This window comes from Lytechinus variegatus, chromosome 3 (assembly GCF_018143015.1).
Source record: "Lytechinus variegatus isolate NC3 chromosome 3, Lvar_3.0, whole genome shotgun sequence".
Lineage (NCBI taxonomy): Eukaryota > Metazoa > Echinodermata > Echinoidea > Temnopleuroida > Toxopneustidae > Lytechinus > Lytechinus variegatus.
In genome coordinates, this window is record NC_054742.1 from 24,777,145 (window position 1) to 24,796,875 (window position 19,731).

The 19,731-nt window shown below is 33.9% G+C and overlaps 1 protein-coding gene across 1 annotated transcript in view; it reads right to left on the minus strand.

The window, feature by feature from the left end:
- Positions 1-293: 293 nt before the first annotated feature.
- Positions 294-19,731, minus strand: part of LOC121410587 (potassium voltage-gated channel protein Shal-like) — a 53,964-nt gene continuing 34,526 nt past the window's right edge. The window contains exon 4 of the mRNA XM_041602769.1: positions 294-8,178. Coding sequence (XP_041458703.1) covers positions 8,041-8,178 — 138 coding nt within the window. The 3' untranslated portion in view covers positions 294-8,040. The remainder of the gene's footprint in view (positions 8,179-19,731) is intronic.

Consider the following 19,731-nt stretch of genomic DNA (forward strand, 5'->3'; position numbering starts at 1 on the left):
GCACTTTACTGATCCTTCTTCTGCCTCTGCCTTTATCTAATTTTATTCAAAGGGCAACAGACATTTGATACATTACTAATTTTCCCTGCATGCAATTGAGCTAGGAGCCAGCCAAACCAGGCCACTCATGGAATGTATGATCCTTTCATTTTTTAGATGATTTCCAGTATCTAGGATTTTATTGATCTGATTGTACATATTATTTTGCATTATAAATATTTCCTACATGCAAAGAAGTCTCTATTAATTATATATGAACTTGACATAGAACTAAGACTTTTTTTACTTTTTTCCCCCTTTGAACATAAAGATTTTGGTCACTGCACATAATCTATGGAAATTAAAGAATTTAGTTCTAAACAGGTAATATGTATCCACCTACTGATATGTAAACCAATTTAATTGTATAAAATCTAACATTACTATGACATCTAAATGGCAATTATTTTTTTCATTTAAACCTGATCACTATCATGTAAGATCCATCACTTTACTTTTCTTCACCTTTCCATTCTCTTGTCCATTTGCAAACTGAATTGACAAATTACATAAATCATTTACTCATCACATTCCAATATATATATTTATAAATATAAATCCTGTATAGCCATATCTCTTTTTGGAGATATCATAGTTTGCTCAACCGGCGGTGCTTGCTTTTAAAAACAATTTCATTGCCGCCTACATGTATCAATCCCTTACCCCCCACTTTCTCTCCCTCTCTCTCTCTCCCTCTTTATACCTCTTTACCCCCTCTCTCTCTTTATCATTCTCTATCGCTGTCTCATTCACTCTCATTTAGTTTGTTCAACCCTCTGGGGGTAGTGACCAGCATATATCACATAGAAATCAAAATCAACAAACAGGGCCTTCTCCTCTGGGGAGCACAAATTTAATTTGGGAGGTGGCATCAAATCTTTCAGAGAACTTAGGTTAGACATTGTTGGTCAGCTTTAAATCCAAAGAGAGGATGAGAGCATCAGAAGAAGTGCTAGGAACGGTAAGGAATGAAAGACATAAAATATAATGAATTGGAAAATTAATAAATGAATTATAACAAATATAGAGGAAGAAAAGTAAATGAGAAAATCTGATATATAAAATATTAGTAGATTATGACAATCATAGTAAGTAAAGATGAGCAATGGCAAAAACTCGTTGGCAATAGTGATGTAATAATTGATGATGAATATGTAAAGCTTCCAGATTGTACAATTGAAGAGAGAGGAATCTCGGGAGATAATAAAAGTAAAGAAAAGGGAAAGTGTAAGAATGAGAGATAGATTGATGGAGTGAGACAAGGATTAAGATATACATTAGGAGAAAATAAAAATAAGTTGAGAACTGAAGAAAGCTGACCAAGTGCACCCACTCTCTTCCAATTAACATTTTAACTGCAAGCATAGGTCACTGGGATGATATGTACTTTAAAGGTCAGATTATCAGGGGAAGCTGTACTGTCTATCAAAGCATTCACCCACTACATGTCATGTACCTATGGAAATATCACACAACAATCAATTCTAACCATTCTACCAGGCGTAGTTTCAGGAAATCAAAGGATAACAGTTCCTATACAAGCTGACTATATCTCAGTTTGAAGCATAGAGCAAAATTTAATTTTCCCTCTGTCAAAAATGTGAATATGTGTGTACAAGACTGTGAGTAGTTTTTTTTCTGAAAAGTTCAATTAATGTTAATATAATATCATTCTCCTCTACAAAATATCAGATCTAAATTATCTATAAAAAAAAACATATATAGGGCTTACACATCACTTCTTAGTCATGAAATAAATGAACAGGTGCTTTCAAAGAAATTACCATACGGAGTAGAAGCATACAAATAGCTGAATTATATTTCAAATAAAGTGGTTCCACTGCAACAAAGGATACTTGTAAAGAGGAATAAGATCAATACATCACAAACCTTTTCAAAGAAAAGTCTGATACCCTTTTAAAACCAAATTTTTTTGAAAGTGACATAACATAATCATCATATTTGAAAAATCTAAACTAATGTTGTCTTTAAAAAAATAACTGAATGTCAACTCTGTTGATGTTTTCATTGAGGTTATTCCACAATGTCTGACATGTTCCCCCTCTCCTAAATGAAATACAACCAATCTTTCAGATTTCAAAATGTTATTAAGTTTAAGGTATTAGACAAAATTATCAAAGAACTTGAAATTTGCATTGTTCACTTGTAAAAAAAAAAATTAATAGCACACAATGTTAAAATGCATTTTAATTGAATATGGGATTTTCTGATCTGTTGAACATTGATTGTTATACATTAAAAATGTAGGGAAGTGAATAAGGTGGCAGCGGTGGGATGTAATACAGTAAAAGACAATGTGCAGGTAATCAAGACTCAGTTTATATAATCAACATTCCTACTCATATAGCATTAATCAGGGCTAAGACAATAGTTTTCTTTGCAAAGCAGATGGCAACATTGAGTGCAAAGGTTTAATCTAAGAGTTAGATCTAATAGGATGGGAGTTGAGAGTGTTTTAGTATTGATTTCAATGGGCCTTGATGAAGCCCAACAGATGGTATCATTAGATGATTGGAACTCTTTTTGAAAATGTGATGCGACAACGAGTGAATTAATGTTCTTTTTTTCATAAATGTTGATTTTCATGAAAAAAAATCATATAAAAAAACATTAATACAAAATTGTATGAATTATTGGCATTTACAGGGACCACAATCGATGCAGTTTAACATGATCATTGACATTCTACTCTCATATTGTATTTTCAAATCATTTCCATTTTTATGTTTCTTTCAAAAATGTGTATTTTATAAAATTGTGAACTCCATATGATTATTTGACACAAGAATGACAGAGATTTAAAAAGGTATAAAAAAAACAAGAACCTCTGTATCAAATTAAATTGAGAGAGATCTTTAAAATGATTACACTTCTGAAATTGTGCAAACTAACTTCTTTAAAAATGAATTCAATTATCACAATGCTGGTCTATTAAAGGTAGATAAGCTCCAAGAAACCTTGTGACCTCTAAACATCACAATCTTGTCTTTTTATCTCAACACTAATGTTATTGTACAGGTGAACCCCTGTTGATGTGAACCCCAGATTAGTCAGGTCATCTAATGGTACTCATTTTCAAGACAGCAGACACTAAAGAGCTGTGTCAAAATGCAATCTGAGCTATTCCAATCATTCAGATTTGCTTAGCATGTAACAGGGTTGCGGTTCTTACAACAAAGCTGTAAAGACAACCTAGTTTGGGCTTAATTGTAGAAAGCTCCCTATAAATAACCACTTGACTAATAACATCACTTTCACTTGCGCAAGTTAAACGAAATAGTTAAATCTAAGGAATATTGGAGAAACCTTATCATAAACCGAAATGGGAATTATCCATTAGTAAATTAAAATGTCTTTAGCTTTGTATTTGCAAATCTGAAGTCAAGAATGTCAATTTCATATAATCATCACTAATCATGAGCTTGAGCTCTCACAATGTTCATCATGTGCTTCTATATCTCATTTATCATCTCAGACTATTATAAACTCTTAAATTAGCAGAATGTCAAAAGACAAGACTTTTTCAATTCCATTTCTGTCTTGAACAGGACTTCCTTATCAATTTTCTAATACAAATTGAGATAAATACACAACGAGCCCATCCTAACTCATGAAGCAATCAACAACTTATGTGAATCTCTGGTTCCCTTGCTACAACTCCGAGACATTGCTGGTTACCAGGGTAGAGTGGCCACCAAACCACAAAACCAGTCTCCCATCCTTCAAATATTCTACCATGTTTCAACCTAATATCTAAATTTTCTTCCTTCATCTATAAAAGGAAGCATAATTGATTTAATATTTGCTGATTGGAGAATTTTTTACTTCGTATCATAATTAGTCTAAAACTGTTTCTACAGCTTGTGTATTGCTTGTGTTACTTGGATTCTCCTGTACCTAGTGGTAGCAATACATTCTCTATGTTTATACTGATACTCTATATGCTTAACTGTTTAATTGTTTCTATAATAGGAATATGCAAGCATGAAATAAGCCATTTCCCCCTATTTTCCCCATTTTTCTCTCCAGGGGTACTTTTGAGAATTCATTGAATATCCCAGGCACGTTAGGTTGGTGATGAAATCACCCCTGACAGCGATATTGCTGCTCTTCCTTCGGTTCCACATGTATTAAAACACCGCAATTTGAGATGGAGATGCCGAGCTGCTCAAACCCCCTTAAGAGCCATTTTCGTAAGCTTATCCATAATATCTCAAATCTATTTTTGTAACACACATTAAGTATCGGGCAAAGATTCTCGGTTTTCAAATGCTCAACTTTTCTCCATTAAAAATTAAACACATAATGTGTTCTGCATGTATTCTGCAAACAATGTACATTATGTATTAATACATGTGCATTCATACAGTAACTTTTACAAAAATAAAATCATTTAAAACTCTCAGTAGTAAATCTGCATATTTATATGCACGTCATAAAAACTCCATTCATTCTATATTCTCACTTTTTCAACAATTAAAAGTGGTTCATAACAATATTCATTATATAAAATGAAAATTAAATCGATAAATATTTGAAATTCAATTGAATTCATACAAAAATGATTGTATATTCAAAAGATGAGAAGCACAGATTTTAAAGTTTGAAAAAAGATGAATATACCACACACTCTTTGTAGAAAAAATTATATATAAAAAAATAGAATTACTTACATAAAATCATATTGTTATGATTCCTGATAAAACATTGTATTCAAAAGTAACAAATTTTCCTTTTTTTCAAATGCATAAGATTTTATAGAAAACATGTCTTTGAATAGATAGTTATCATGCTGAATGTGGAAAGGTATTAACATGATATTAATAGAAAGGACTTATTCAAAGTCAGATCAGAGAAGGAGATACAGTAGATTGATAAAAGGTCATCCCTATATGCCAAGTCACTACTCATATCAATCCATCTCACAGTGAGATTATACAATATTCTCTTGGTGCATTCTTGTTTTTCTACTCCCTCTTCCCTTTTCTTGCTCTCCCTCTCTTCTTCTCTCTAATCCTGTTTCTCTGTCTTCTTCCATTTTCCCTCGACCTATCTCTCTCATCCAAATCTTTCAAAATACATGTTTAGATAATGGAGTCACACTAATGTTAGGGACCAGCATGCTTGGACAAATTTTTTTTGCTTGGTGTATTTGCTTACTAATCTATCTCCCTTAAAATTTATACTGAAAATTTTTCAATAAATTAATGTGTGGATAAGGAAAGACATGCATTTAAAAACACAAACATTTTTCTTCAAAATGGAGTGGATATGAATATAGCTAACTATCTTCGATCGGTCCTGAAAAAAAAAGGTATTAATCTGGAATGTGAGATACATGAGAACATTATATTTTCTATCAAAGTTCTTTTGAAAAGTAGTATACACTACCCTAGGCATCATTATATTTTTCAATTTGGAGACAGATATCCCTAGTTACATGTAGCTTTGATCACATTGAGCGGTGACAATGCAAATTATAGGTGAATGGAGACAAAATAATCCTTCTATTTCATTTTAGCTCATTTTCAATTTCCTGTTTCTATTTTGTCTTTTAACTTCTCCCTTTTCCTTTCTTTACCAACATTTCCATCAACATCCCTTTTGCTCTTTTGCATGAGCATGTCTGGACAAAATGGCATATTTTTTTCCAAATCTTGCATCAGACTATCTTTTCCCTTCAACTATGAATAAACTTTCATTCTCCTTCACAGCCTTACACTGTACATCAAATATACCAAAGACCAATGTACCTTTACAAACTAAATCAATACATCAAATCATATTACATCAAAGAATCACTCAATTTGTTGACCTTCATCAATTCCGGAGTCTCTTATGGTAAAAGGCTCACTTCTGCATTTTGCATGAATCCACCAGAGCAGGCTTGAAAATAAATGGAATATCAAAGCACAATGCTTTAATTGATATCCTTAATGCATTCTTAATGACTGACTCAATCACTGGACATTGAAAGATTTCAGTATGATAAATAAATTTTGTGCCATATATGATATGATATCATACCCTAGACATTAGAATCTGTATGATGCACATGGTCTTGAAATCAAATCACTTGATAATCAAAGGGACTTCTCATTTAATTCATTCTGGAGTCAATGTGTCCAGTCAATTTGGGTTATATCCCTTGTTATCAATTATTCATCAATTTGTATCAAAGTTTTAAAACAATTTCTTGAAAATAATAGAGTTTAAAGCAAAGTTAAATTAAGTATTAAGAACTATGTATTCAATATACCAGGTGGTAATTACTATTACCATTTTTCTCTATTTTGTAGGCAAAACATTTTTTTTTCTTAGTTCAATTTTGTGCTATTTTTTTGTTATGTATTATGGCATTCTATGTATCATTTAAATTTTGTATTTTTAAATATAATTTTGGAGAATAAAGATCGAATTTGAAGACCTATTGCTTTAAAATACTTATTATTCTTTATGAATTTTAATGGATTAAAAAAAAAGACTAATTGAACCTTTGATACCTTAGTCTAATATTCACTTATTGTTATCATCCATCAATCAGATAATCTTCATTAATTTCACATGACTTGTCCTTTGAAGGATAATATTACTCAATGATGAAGATAATTAAAAAAAATCACTTTGCATACTCAGTCATTTAATTTGATGGTAAATAATCTTAATTCAGACTATTCAATAAAAATAAATAGAAAAATGTTTGGATTTAAATTTACATGTTGCTTGTTTGCATTTTTAAGAATGAAAGGTGGATTATAGATCTCTCTCACACACACAAACACACCCTTACACATACTGCATACATTGCAGATACACTCTCTTTCCCTCCTCAGAAACGGATTTCAATCACAAGATGATATATGTAGTCTGTGATGTGGGATCTGATTTGCAATCAGTGGAATCTATAGCCTCTAGTCATTTTAATCTCTCCACACAGCTGCTGGTTTATAATCATCTTTTCTTTCTACATACATCACTTCAGAAATCCCATTGCATACATATACTAGTAATTCAGACTACCACAAAAAAAAACTCTATACACATTTTGCAAAAATGACAAAAAAATTTCATTATTGATTTGGCAGCATGAGTTTAATAATAAGATATAGTAGAATAGTTAAAAATTAATAAAAAGGGTCCTCTCATGTTCAAAGATGTAAATGAAGATGGTCTTCATGTATTGTTGATATATCATGATGTTTGGCAAACTGTCATTATTCAAGCATATATTACTTATATAAAAATGCATATTATTCAAACAGTATTTGGGTATATAGATTTTATGATCCCCAGTGCATGATTATTCACATCGACCTTTATAAAAATGTTTTGAATATGCTTAGTGAATTTTCATAGGTTTCTCTGTGTCTGAACAGGTACCCTATGCCCGCTAGACATGGACTACCATGGTAAACACCAGCCTATAATAAAATTCATCTTTTAAATAAAATGTTGTGATTAGGAAAGCCATGATAAGAACAAGATGAACATCACGGACAAAGCACAGAAATACTTACTGATTATTGGCAGAATAAGCCAAAACAGAATATCAAGTAAACCCATGTATATTAACGTAAAGCACAATTATAAACAAAGACAAGAAGTGTGTCCTTTATAGACATGTGATTGCAAGAAATGATGGTTACTGAAGCAGATTTAGATGTATCCATGTGTTCAGTACCAAAGTCTATCTTTGAATATTACATTGATAAGCCAGCCTGCAAGCAATTTATGTGTGATGTAGCAGTTAGTGAAGATTCAATTATGGGTTATGTCATTGTGTAAATGATTCTATTTCTGTTGGGTAATATTTGATGAGCTTACCTGAATTACTGACAGTCTCTGACACACACATGTATATTTTACATTAATGCACTCATACATAATTGTACAACACCTGTTATTTAAGTCTAGCTTTATATCTGTAAATGGGATAGTATTAAACAACTATAAGAGTCGATAACCACATATGATGTTTCATTATTTATTCATTTTGTATTCAATTAGCATTATAGAGATGAAACTTACCGTTGTTCGCTCCAGACAACTGAGTAAGTGATGGTGTTGGGCTTCATATGGACTATACTTAAGATTCATGTCATCACTGCTAACTCCACTCTGTAAATTGACAAGAAGATTTTTAAAACCATTATCTGAATATGTCTCTCTTAATTAATAAAGAGCACATAACACACAAATCACAGTGTTATGTCACTGTTAGTACTACACACAAATAGAATGCATGTAGGTGCAGTCTAGATCGAAAAGCGCAAGTACCATTTTTTATCAAGGATGTGTTCTTTTAGAACTTTTATGGTAACAGGGGGCTAATTAGGAAACAAGGTTCTGAACTATTTTTCCCAAAAAGAATGTATCCCCCTGGTACAGAACTAGAATATGGGGTAGGGGGAAAATACCCTTGAGACCATCCTATCCCCAACTTAAGTTTGTCATGTAGAGACATAGGATATGGGTATATGGGCTGTCAAAGGAATTTCGGTTCAGAATTATGTGATACCCTTTTTACACACGCTAAAATTCCCTTAACCCCGTACTATAGGTGGGGCTAAATTGCCATTTAGCCCCACCTATAGTATGGGGTTAAGCTTAGCCCACTTTCTTTTTACACAGCATTTTTGCGAAGTGGGCTAACACCACCTTTAGTACAGGATTATTTGGCCCTGCAAAAAAGCAGGGTTATCCCAGCAATTGCGGTGCTAAGAGCGATAGTACGGGGTTAAGATCGCTAGTGTAAAACTAAAGTGGGCTAACCTTAACCCCGTACTATAGGTGGGGCTAAATGGCAATTTAGCCCCACCTATAGTACGGGGTTAAGGAAATTTTAGCGTGTGTAAATAGTGTACGAGTGAAGTACTTGTATTACGAATGATCGACACATGTATTTAAAGCATGAGCTACCACTAGTCCGGGGTTAGCGAGTTTCGTGTGTGAAAAGCAAGCATTCCTCATGCGGTGTTAGCAATAACAATTTGGCATGTGTGAAAAGGAAATAAAATAGGACGGGGTTAAGGATAGTACGGGGTTAGCGAAAGTCCGGGGCTAAGAAAATCCTGTGTAAAAAGGGTATGAGTGTAAGAATGGTCACTACTGGTCAATTTTTATTGACAGTCATTTTTCTGGAGAAAATGTCAAGGAACTTCCTAAACTGGATTATGTGACATTTGGTCCATTAATTTCTCTAAAGATTTTTAGACAAGGCTTATCATAGGATTTTCAGTTCAAATTGCAAAGAATTTTTTATTAAGATTTTTCTAGTTTTTTAAGCTTGTGTTTGGCTCAATGTGTAGATTTTTGGTAGGAGCAATTGTTGCGACAGCAACTATCACCGTAAATCAGGAACAATGACAACAAGTATGCACAACAGCTCCTGTTTTTATCATCATCATCAGCTGGGAAACTTCACTGCAAATTACAAGAAGCAAACTCATGGACATGGCTCAATTAGCATACTTTACGACACAGAAGCTATTTTCGCTATCTGAGACATCACATCAATGCTCATTCAAACATCTCACAGGCTCGTTTTTCTCTTTCTACCATGACAGGCAATAGCCTTCCATTAGCATTTTATGTGCGCTGCTGCCACTGAATGCTGATGAATTAATGCATTACATGACTTGTTTGTCATGATGTAACAAGACTATTTGAGATTACTAGCGCATGTCAGGTGTTTAGCTTGGATATTCTGGAAAATATTTCATAGCATGACAATTTAAGAACACTAAAATCCATACCATTTTGTGATTTTCTTTTACTGGAAACGATATTACCATGATCATGTAAGTAATCACATCAAGATATATAAAAATACATCGTAAAGTTTTTTTTCAAAGAGAGGTTCATATTGTGACTCATCTTTCAGAGACTTTCAACGGTATCAAATAGCATTCATGTTATTAGAACATGAACAATGTTACTATGACAGTCCTGCTCCATACGGTGATTAGTTACAATATCAACAACAAATGTGGCTTAAGATAGTGAATTTCTGGTACTACATGTAAGTTTCCTTGCTTTTGGTGCTTTTTGTGACTATTTTGGTGACTATTAAGCAGATTATGACCCTGGGAAAAATATCAATGTAATATGTTTCTGTTCATATATCAAACATACATTATTGCCACATAATTTTAAGTAAAATGATCAAGTAAGTGATTTGAATTAAGAAATATAATTACCTGCTAAGGCTTTGGAAATATCCTTTTTAATCCTTGGACCTGGGGACGGAGGATTATCTATTGTTACTGGGCATTGTCACTTACTTAATTGTCATTTACATCTATGAACATGAGAGGACCCTTTGTAACAGCACCCCCAGTAATGATAGAATAATCCTCAGTGGCCAGGTCCATGTTTTAATCACACCTGCAAATGTTCTTAATGAAATAACATTTAAACAGGAAATCCCATCTACTTTCTGTCTTTGTAAATAACCAATCTGAGTGAAAAATCTGAATACTGATTATGGTTAGCATTAAAATAACTGCATACATTCGTAATTCCGAAGCTTCATAATTCTGAAGGTTCGGTTATTCCGAAGGTTCGTATTTCCGAAGGTTCGTATTTCTGAAGGTTCGTAATTCTGAAGGTTCGTTAATCCGAAAACGAAATAAGGTTCGTTAATCCGAAAATTGAATAAGGTTCGTATTTCCGAAAATGAAAATTATTCATTTTGGTAACAAACACGGATAATAATAATAATAGCTGGGAGAACAGTTTTCAGAACTGAAGTGGCTTCCCTGGGTCAATAATATAATTTTAGGCCTACATGAAATTTCCAAAAGTTTGAGCACGTGATTCGCTGGCAACATCTCACAAAGATGCCCTTTTAACAGTAATTGACCAAATAGGCGAATTTTACATTTTCCCCCAAACCGCCTGCTCGCTACGTTCGCAGAAATGAAATGTAAATATATAACTTACCAATCAGAGATCACTTAAAAATTTTTGCTCAACTTAATTACTACAAAACACACAACCTCTTTACACAGATGATAATCTTATGGCGAAAATATCCGTTTGCACCAAAATGCCCCTATTGGCCCCTTTTTTGGCTCCCCCAAAGGAAAATACGTTCCGCCGCCACTGGTTGAAACACGCATCGTCTTCATGGCTTACTGCAAAAGGTTCTTAAAATGTCCCCTTTAAATCAGGTCAGAGCTTATATTTAAAATTTCTGTTCGCGCTTCTTGCTCGCAGTTATTATATAGTTACATAGGCATCTCGTTTTGAAGATCACAAACATATTGCCCATCATTTAAAAAAAAATATAGCTCGCGCTCGCATTATTTAAAAAGGGTTTATCATGTTATTACATATTTACTTTATTTTATAAGTATAAAGCTAATGATTGACTGTTAGGACTACCCTTTCAAAAAAACAAACAAAAATCAACTTTAAGCTGCTGATCTAGAAAATATGGCTGAAAAAAAATTGCCCCCCCCCATAAGACAAAAGTTGGATCCGCCGGGAGGGAGGCAGGGCGCACTTGCACCCCAAAAATGAAATAAAAAAACAGGGAAATGCATATTTTTCCCAAAATGGGAAAGATCCTTTTTCAAAAATAAATATGCTGTTTTTCATGTTTTCGAAATAAAATACTTTTTTTAAAGTAAAGTTTTCAGGCTGGAATATTGCAAATTTTCAGCTTGCGCTTCGCACTCTCAGTTATTCGATTGGTGAAATATGTATCCTAAAGAGGTCACTAAATTCTTTCTTTAAGATTCCTTTTCTGGTCAGTATGTTTAAGCTCGCGTTTTGCGCTTGTGTTAATTCTTTAGTTAGATGTACATCTTTTTAGTGACAGCAAAAATCTGCTCGGATTTTTAAAAACTTATTTCCATTTTGATTGAAATTACCTAAAGTTTTAGCTTGTGATTCACGGTCGCAACACCTCGCAATAAAGCCAATTAAAGAATAATTGACCCCCAAAATGAGTTTAATAACTTCACCTTTGATTTTTTCACCAAGCCGCTTGCTCATTATACTCTCTCCTGAAAAATAAAGGCTTGATATACATTTTGCCATAATAAGAAGTCATTTCAAAAAAGTTTTTTTGATAATCGTAAGGTGAAAATATCACCAAAGTGCCCATTTTGACGTATGAGTTTCATTTTTTGGCTTTACCCCCCCAAACGAAAATTCGTTTGCCTTCCCATCCTCATAACAATTGAACGGCAAGTGTCCACCACCCCCCCCCTTGCCTCTGCCTCCCCGGTTTTCAATTTTCGGATTAACGAACCTTATTTTCTTTTCGGATTAACAAACCTTATTTTGTTTTCGGATTAACGAACCTTATTTCGTTTTCGGATTAACGAACCTTATTTCGTTTTCGGATTAACAAACCTTCGGAAAAACAAACCTTATTTCGTTTTCGGATTAACGAACCTTCGGAACAACGAACCCTATTTCGTTTTCGGATTATCGAACCTTCGGAACAACGAACCTTATTTCGTTTTCGGATTATCGAACCTTTGGAATAACAAACCGTCGGAATAACGCCACAAATGTTCAGATTAACGAACCCTTTTTCGTTTTCGGATTAACGAACATCGAGGTATAGGCAATTTATGTGTTTCGGAATTACGAACCTTCGGAATAAAGAAGCTTCGGAATTACGAAGTGTAACCAAAATAACAACCAGTCTTCAATCTCTTTATTTATTTATCCATTGTTATTCTTAATGCATTCAAAGTAAAATGAAAATAAGAAGTGTTAATATGTATCTTAACCTTATCATCCATTGAATTATCCATATCAATGTCTTTTGAACAATTAAAATTAAAAATAAACCTTTCCTTCCAATGTGGTAATAGAATTTCTGATAAAAAAATAACATCATGTCAAATATATCTTCTAAAAAAAAGATCTGACAGGAGACTGTGTTTATCACAGTTTTCTTGTGAATGACTTCAGTGCAGAAGCATCATCATTAGTAGTGTTTACACATTATAAACATATCGCCACAACCTGTCAACATACAGCTGATTTATAACATATTTATGGTGCCATATTAAAATACATTCAACAGAAGGCAATAAAACAAAGAGAGGTAATATTCAGCTTGCAGTTAAGAAAAGTTAACAATAGTGTGTATGTGAATTATGTCTGTTTGTATGTAAAACTGACTATTAACTTTGGTGCAAAGACATCTTTTCATCTGGCAATCCATATTTTCCCCGACATTCATGATCCTGAAAAGAGCAAGCTCAGTATGCAGCATCTATAATTGATAGGCATAGATCCTGAAATTATTAATGCCCGCTGTCGCGCCAGGAAGGATCCATCAGGAAGGGGGAGATATATAAGCGATCTTTAGCACAGCTGTGAGGAGGAAAAAGGAAGTTAGGGCTAGCGGCTATGAAGTATGATCCTCCGAGACCAACGCATCACTTCTGGAGCAAAAACTGTTATGGGGGGTTTGCAGGGATTGCTTGGCTAAAATGTCAATGAGAAATTTGGTGATGAGGATAGCTGCCAATCATACAAGATCCTTTCACAGTCAACATGGATTAGCTGATGAGAACTTGAGAGGAAGGACCACTAACTACAGGGCAAATGAAACATTAGTGAGATTGATCTTTAATGGCAGTTTTCCTCCAATCTTAAAAATGCTACCTTTATAAAAGCATTTTTGTAGCTTTCACGCGAGATATGTGTGCTAACTCGGCCAAAAATTAGGTGCTTGATTTGTAGAAATCAGAGTTTAGTTAAGTTGTATTCACTTATTTCTTATTTGGCAATGAACTTAAATTCAACTTGAAGATGGGAAATGAATAACAAATATGTGAGTAAACAAAATTTCACCCACTCCCCAAATAATATAAAATTTTCATAAAATCCTTCAAATGTCATTTAATTATTCCATAAATAACTCCAAGCATCAGGAATTATATAATTCCCAAAGGCTTTGTTCAGTGACCAACCAATGTAAGTATATCATAATTCATTAATTCTGTTTTTTAAAAGATATAAAAATTGGGATTCAATTCATGAAGATAGTATATGAATTCAAGTGCTTTTTTAGAATAATGTCAAAGTTTTCACTGCAATAGTTGTAACTTTTATACTAAGAAAATCCAGAATTTCTTAGATATTGCCTAATTCTATGATGCATACACAGTATGAATGACTCCAGGCGTAATGTACCAATCAAATGAATTTGCAGGCATCTCTGGTGCAAAAATAAAATGAGATAAAAAGCAGAGGGGAAAAGAGACTATTTGAAGAGACAGATGTCCTGATATGAGAATAACACATGCAGAGCTGTTCTCTCCATGGAGAAAGGGATATGTACATAAGTGCGTGGGTGGGTAGGAAACCAGATAATGTAGCCTGAGTCAAACACACCAACAGTACACAAGATTCTCATAGATATGCAGGCTAAGGGACTTGCCAAACCTTAGAAAACAAATGCACACAACTGTATTCTGAGTTTGGTGACATGAATAATCCTCTACTGCATATATATCAAGTTCCATTTACATCCATAAAAACATGTGTCGTACTTCATGTTGAATGTTGAAATAAAAACATGAAACAGGTATATTATCCAGTGATTTCATGGGTGTTGGTTACTTTGGGGAGAAAGAGAGATGCAAACTAGATCTTGGGTTAATGTGTAAACGTGATGAGGAATAAATATATACAGCTGATGCTGAAGTGTTGGATGGGGATTCGGGAGTCATGGGGGAGTATTTCACTTGGGTAAACAGAAGGGAGGAGTTTGTTCTCCAAAACATTGCTGGTCATACGTCAAGCTTTCCCCCCGACATGTTTGCTCTGCGGACCCTCGAGAGTAGGGACAACACGGTGAAATATGTTCGATTCATCATCATCAGCTTTGAACAGGATCCGTCAAGTCATCATCATCTTCACCAACATCATCACTATCAATATATTTGATATCATCATTATCTACACCAGAAGAAATATCATCATTAGCATCATTGTAACTGAGGTCATCAACAACATTACCAAAAATAACTATCACCACCAGCTAAGTCCTCAATGTCCTCAACATTATCACTATTAACCCGTTGCCAACGGGAGCCGGATATATACGGTTCCCTAAAACTTATTCATGTACGGGAGCCGTATATAGTCGGTTCCCCAAAGGCTATTACTCGCATCCATTTGCAGGCTTTAAAAATACAATTTCATACTATGTTTCTGCCTTTTCTGTGTTATAACTACAATGTCCATTAATTAAACTACACATTCCAGAAAGTCATACGTTTTTACCTTTTGTTTCTATAGTTTATAAAGCATTATAAAACGAGTTATGCTTCGAAGAGAGTCCAATATTGGCGTACAGTGGGCATTGCCGCGATGGAAGCTTGATTTCAACAATTTTCAGTTTCGCAGAACCACGTATATACCGTAATCAATAAAAGTGAGGGAAAACAATGGGAGCAGCGAAATACAACCCAAAACGCACGCAGAGCTGCGTGCGTGCGCTGATATGATCAACGATATATCGAAAACGATCGATACTTTATAAGATTGCTTGTGAGGTTTCAAAAAGTCCGGGGTTCGATCCCGGCCGCGGCACCTATGCCCATGAGCAAGGCATTTAATCTACAATGCTCTTTTATCCTGCTTTCAAATAAATGGAAATGCTACATGCATTACTGCTAACTAGGTGTGCACTTCTTTTTAAAAAAATGGCGCCGTTGATAAAATATAGGAAGAAGAAAAATCATGGTTTCAGTTTATAACACATCGATTTTTGTTTTCTTCTTTCATTTAGGTGCATTATTTTGCCTCTTGAAAATGGCTGTCATAATATTCAACTTCATGAACTGATCAAGCTAGATCAAACTAGAAGAGAGTACACGACTTTAAGTTGATATCGATTTCTATAATCCTAAACAAAAAGTGTATAAGCTGGCTATTGAGAATACCTCGGATCGTACGTACACTCTATTTTGTTCTAACGATACGGATGTGGTAATTGATGGAGGCATGGCCCCCTTTCCTTTGAAAATCACAAAAGGGCATCCAGCGAAGGTCAATAAAGTTGCCACTTACTAACAATGTAAAAGAGTGACTTGAAAGGGAAGGATGTACGGATGAATTCACACTTTGTCAGTTTGGTTTAACACCAAAGAGTGATAAACGCCGTGACATAGGCATAATCATGCTAATGAAGACTAATATGTGTTATTTACGATGTACAAAGTATATGAAGCATGTTTTATCCATATCAGTAATCTCATATGAATTTTCGAAAAAAAATCTAAGGTTTCCCCAATTGATTTTATTCTGATTGAGTATGTTATCGTGGTTTGGTTTGACCTGCATATAAAAAAAAATGTGATGCGATAGGAATCCAGAGCATGGAGTAAATATGCATTCCATGGATATATTATTCGAGAAGATAGAGGGAATGAAAAGCAGATTATTTTAAAATAAAATATTTATGTTTATGTCTGCAAACAGGCCTATAATGCTTGTCACGGAACAAATGATGTAAGCCGAGTAATGAATAAGTAGAGCGCCTTGATCACAATGTTTAGTGGATATTATATGAATTATTAATCATTATAATCATGCGGCTCGTTTAATTTTTTAATTGCTTGTTAGAAGGGTGCGAGAAAAACGGCATAAAGCATATTGTGATTCCATATACGTCCATTCAGTTATTTGTTTCATTTTTGGCCGTACTCCATAGAATATAACAGACGTTCAACTTTGATAAAGATAAATATGAGATAAAGCAATCAGTACATGAATTGATTAATAAAGACAATTAATTAATTAATTAGAGATAATATATATCACTTAATATGAGCTGGAATATGATATTTAGGCAGGCGAGAATGGCCTTTCTATGTATCTCTTTTGAAGCACGCTCTTCCTCTTACAGTTCTCTAATTAACTCGTTATATTTGTATTTTCATCGGAGCTCTTATGGATTGTTGGCTACAAGGAAAAAGGAAGTGGATAAATAAAACATAAGAATTATTTTAATACATCGAAATTCTGTAAAGGTGAATGTACCGGGTGAGAAATTATATACACTTACGACATTTTAGAATTATACTTTGGCAATGCAGGTTATTATTTTCAGAGTCCTTTTTCATCTTGACGAAATTGGATATTAAAACAAACTGAACGCAGGAAATAATTTTCGAACGGAAAGTTCCTAAAATGTTAATCAAATCATATATTGTCCGAAAATTTGACAGTGAGTGTGGCGAAACAAATGGGGGGGGGGGGTAAATGATGGAATATAAATTATATGCACTAGAATAAAAAAAAAAAGGGTATAAAATATAGTAATGGTGTAACTTGGGTTGCGATTTCATTGCTGACCTCTATTTCTCCCCCCCCCTTTGCTTGTCAGAAAAAAGTAAAGAAAAAGTAGCGCATTTATAGTCCCCTCCACCAAGAATTCCTTGGTTCACCGCCGATCTCTGACAACTAGATTACCAGCAAAACCGAAAATGTCTTTCTGGTCACACTCATTTTTTTCCATTTTAAATTGTCCAACATATACTTAAGTTATTTTTTCTTCCATTTTCCATGAATTACTAATCATTTGTTGATCATTAAATCCTTTGCACATAAATGTCAAGAAAATAACCACACACGTTCTAAACTAGTGAAATAAACTGAGAATTGAGTAAGCCTAAATAAAACGGTTTGCAGGGACTTATTGTATATTCTTGGATAATGAAAGAAAGGCAGAATGTCTTGTTTTTAATACGATTTTAATTACTAGAATCATTTGATACATAATATTCATTTTTTACACAAATACATGGCAACGTCTCCGTTGGATTTTGAATTAAGGAAATAATTTGGAGGTTTTTGTTGAACATTTCTCGACGACGTATAAAATCTAGAAATCATTTGAAATTGATTATGGGCCGAATATGCCGGGCACCTATCCTAATGTAGGTTCTATTTTTTAGTATGGGTTGGGCTTGGAGGGCCGGGTTTGGACATATTTCTGTGATGACGAGAATATACTCAGAAGGGAAAAAATAGAGAGAGGGCCGGGGGCACGGAACGGGAGATGAAGAAGAGAGAGAGAGAGCATAACCCACTTGTCTGCGCAGTGTTGTAGTACATTTTTTTCGATTAAAAGCGCCTCGTATGAAATTGAACCCTCTCCCCCCCCCCTGCGTAAGCTACTGATTGAATAGAAGGGAAAATAGAGGAGAGAGAGAATATAAGTAGAGGTTGACTAGAGGTAAGGGGATTAGAGAGAGTAGAGGGGATGGCATTCATGACAATAACAATAATATTTTTCAATCGAATTAAACTAATTCCTTTTATTCTTTACATGTAAAATATTCAAATGTTTACATAATATCAATGATAACAAATATAAACATTACTATCAACACTAACAATGATAATAACAAATAATAAAAGAAAATATAACAATCGGATAATAAAAAAAATAATAATAATATTGATAATAATAACAACAATGGTTAAGATTATGAATATAATAATGATAAGACAAAGAAAAAGATAAAATAAAAAAGCAGACGAAACAGAAAAAAAGATGAAGGGAGAAGATAATGGTGATCATGGGGGATGGGGTGGGCTAACTTAAGTAATTGGATGATAAATGATAAATAATCTTCATAATAATTGTATACCACCTTGCAAATTTTAATCGAGAAGATTATGACTTCTTGTTCAGGAAGTATTACCTGTATGCATATATAGATATTTTGAAGATTCATGTTTGGGGGGGCATACTTTTAAAAGAAAATATCATATTCTTCATTTTTTTTCATTTTGCATGAAGAGAAAAACAGAGAGAACAAAATTAAGCAAAATAGGACGACGGGAGTAAAAGAATGAGAATAGGTATAAAGAGAAGATAAGACGACGAAGAAAAAAGGCGAAAAAAGAAGCACAAGCAAATTCATAACAAGAATAAATAGAAGGGAAATAGAAAGAGAAAACTTAGGAGATGGAGGAGGTGTAGGATTACACAATTATCAGTGAAGAAGAAGGAGAAGAAAATGAAAAGGGAGCATTATAAAAAGGAAGAAAAAACAAGGAGGATTTCATTTGCAAGAGGAAACAAAGCAAGACTATATCAAGGGAGAAGGGGGGGGTCTATAAATAGGAAGTATAAGAACAAAAAGATGACACAGAGATCGAACAAAAGAAGAAAGGAAATGAGGATGATAAGATAAGAAGAATATCGAAAAAGAAGAATATGAGAAGAAAAGAAATGAGAATAATTTTGATAATAATAAGAAGATCGAAAAAGAAGAAAAGGAAGAAGAAAGGAAGGGAGAATATTATGATAATAGTAACATTATGAGAATATTATGATAATAGCAATATCGAAAAAGAAGAAGTCAAAGAAGAACTTCAAAACCCACATCACCAACAATACATTCTCAAAGAAGTCACTCTGTACGGACATAATTATAGCACTGGAGCGACAGGTGAGCTCTGAACTCCGTGCAGCCAAAACAGGAAATGAACTACGCATGAGCGAAAACTATCGATCGATCAATTCACTCATCGTGGATCGCACACATGCTTTTGTAATCAACGATCCAGCTCGCACGCACGGAACAATGGAGCTGTTCGAACTTGACATGGCCGGCTGATTAATCTCGTTTGGGGTGTTAGAACCTATTCTACTATGCCGTCGCGAACGGGTTA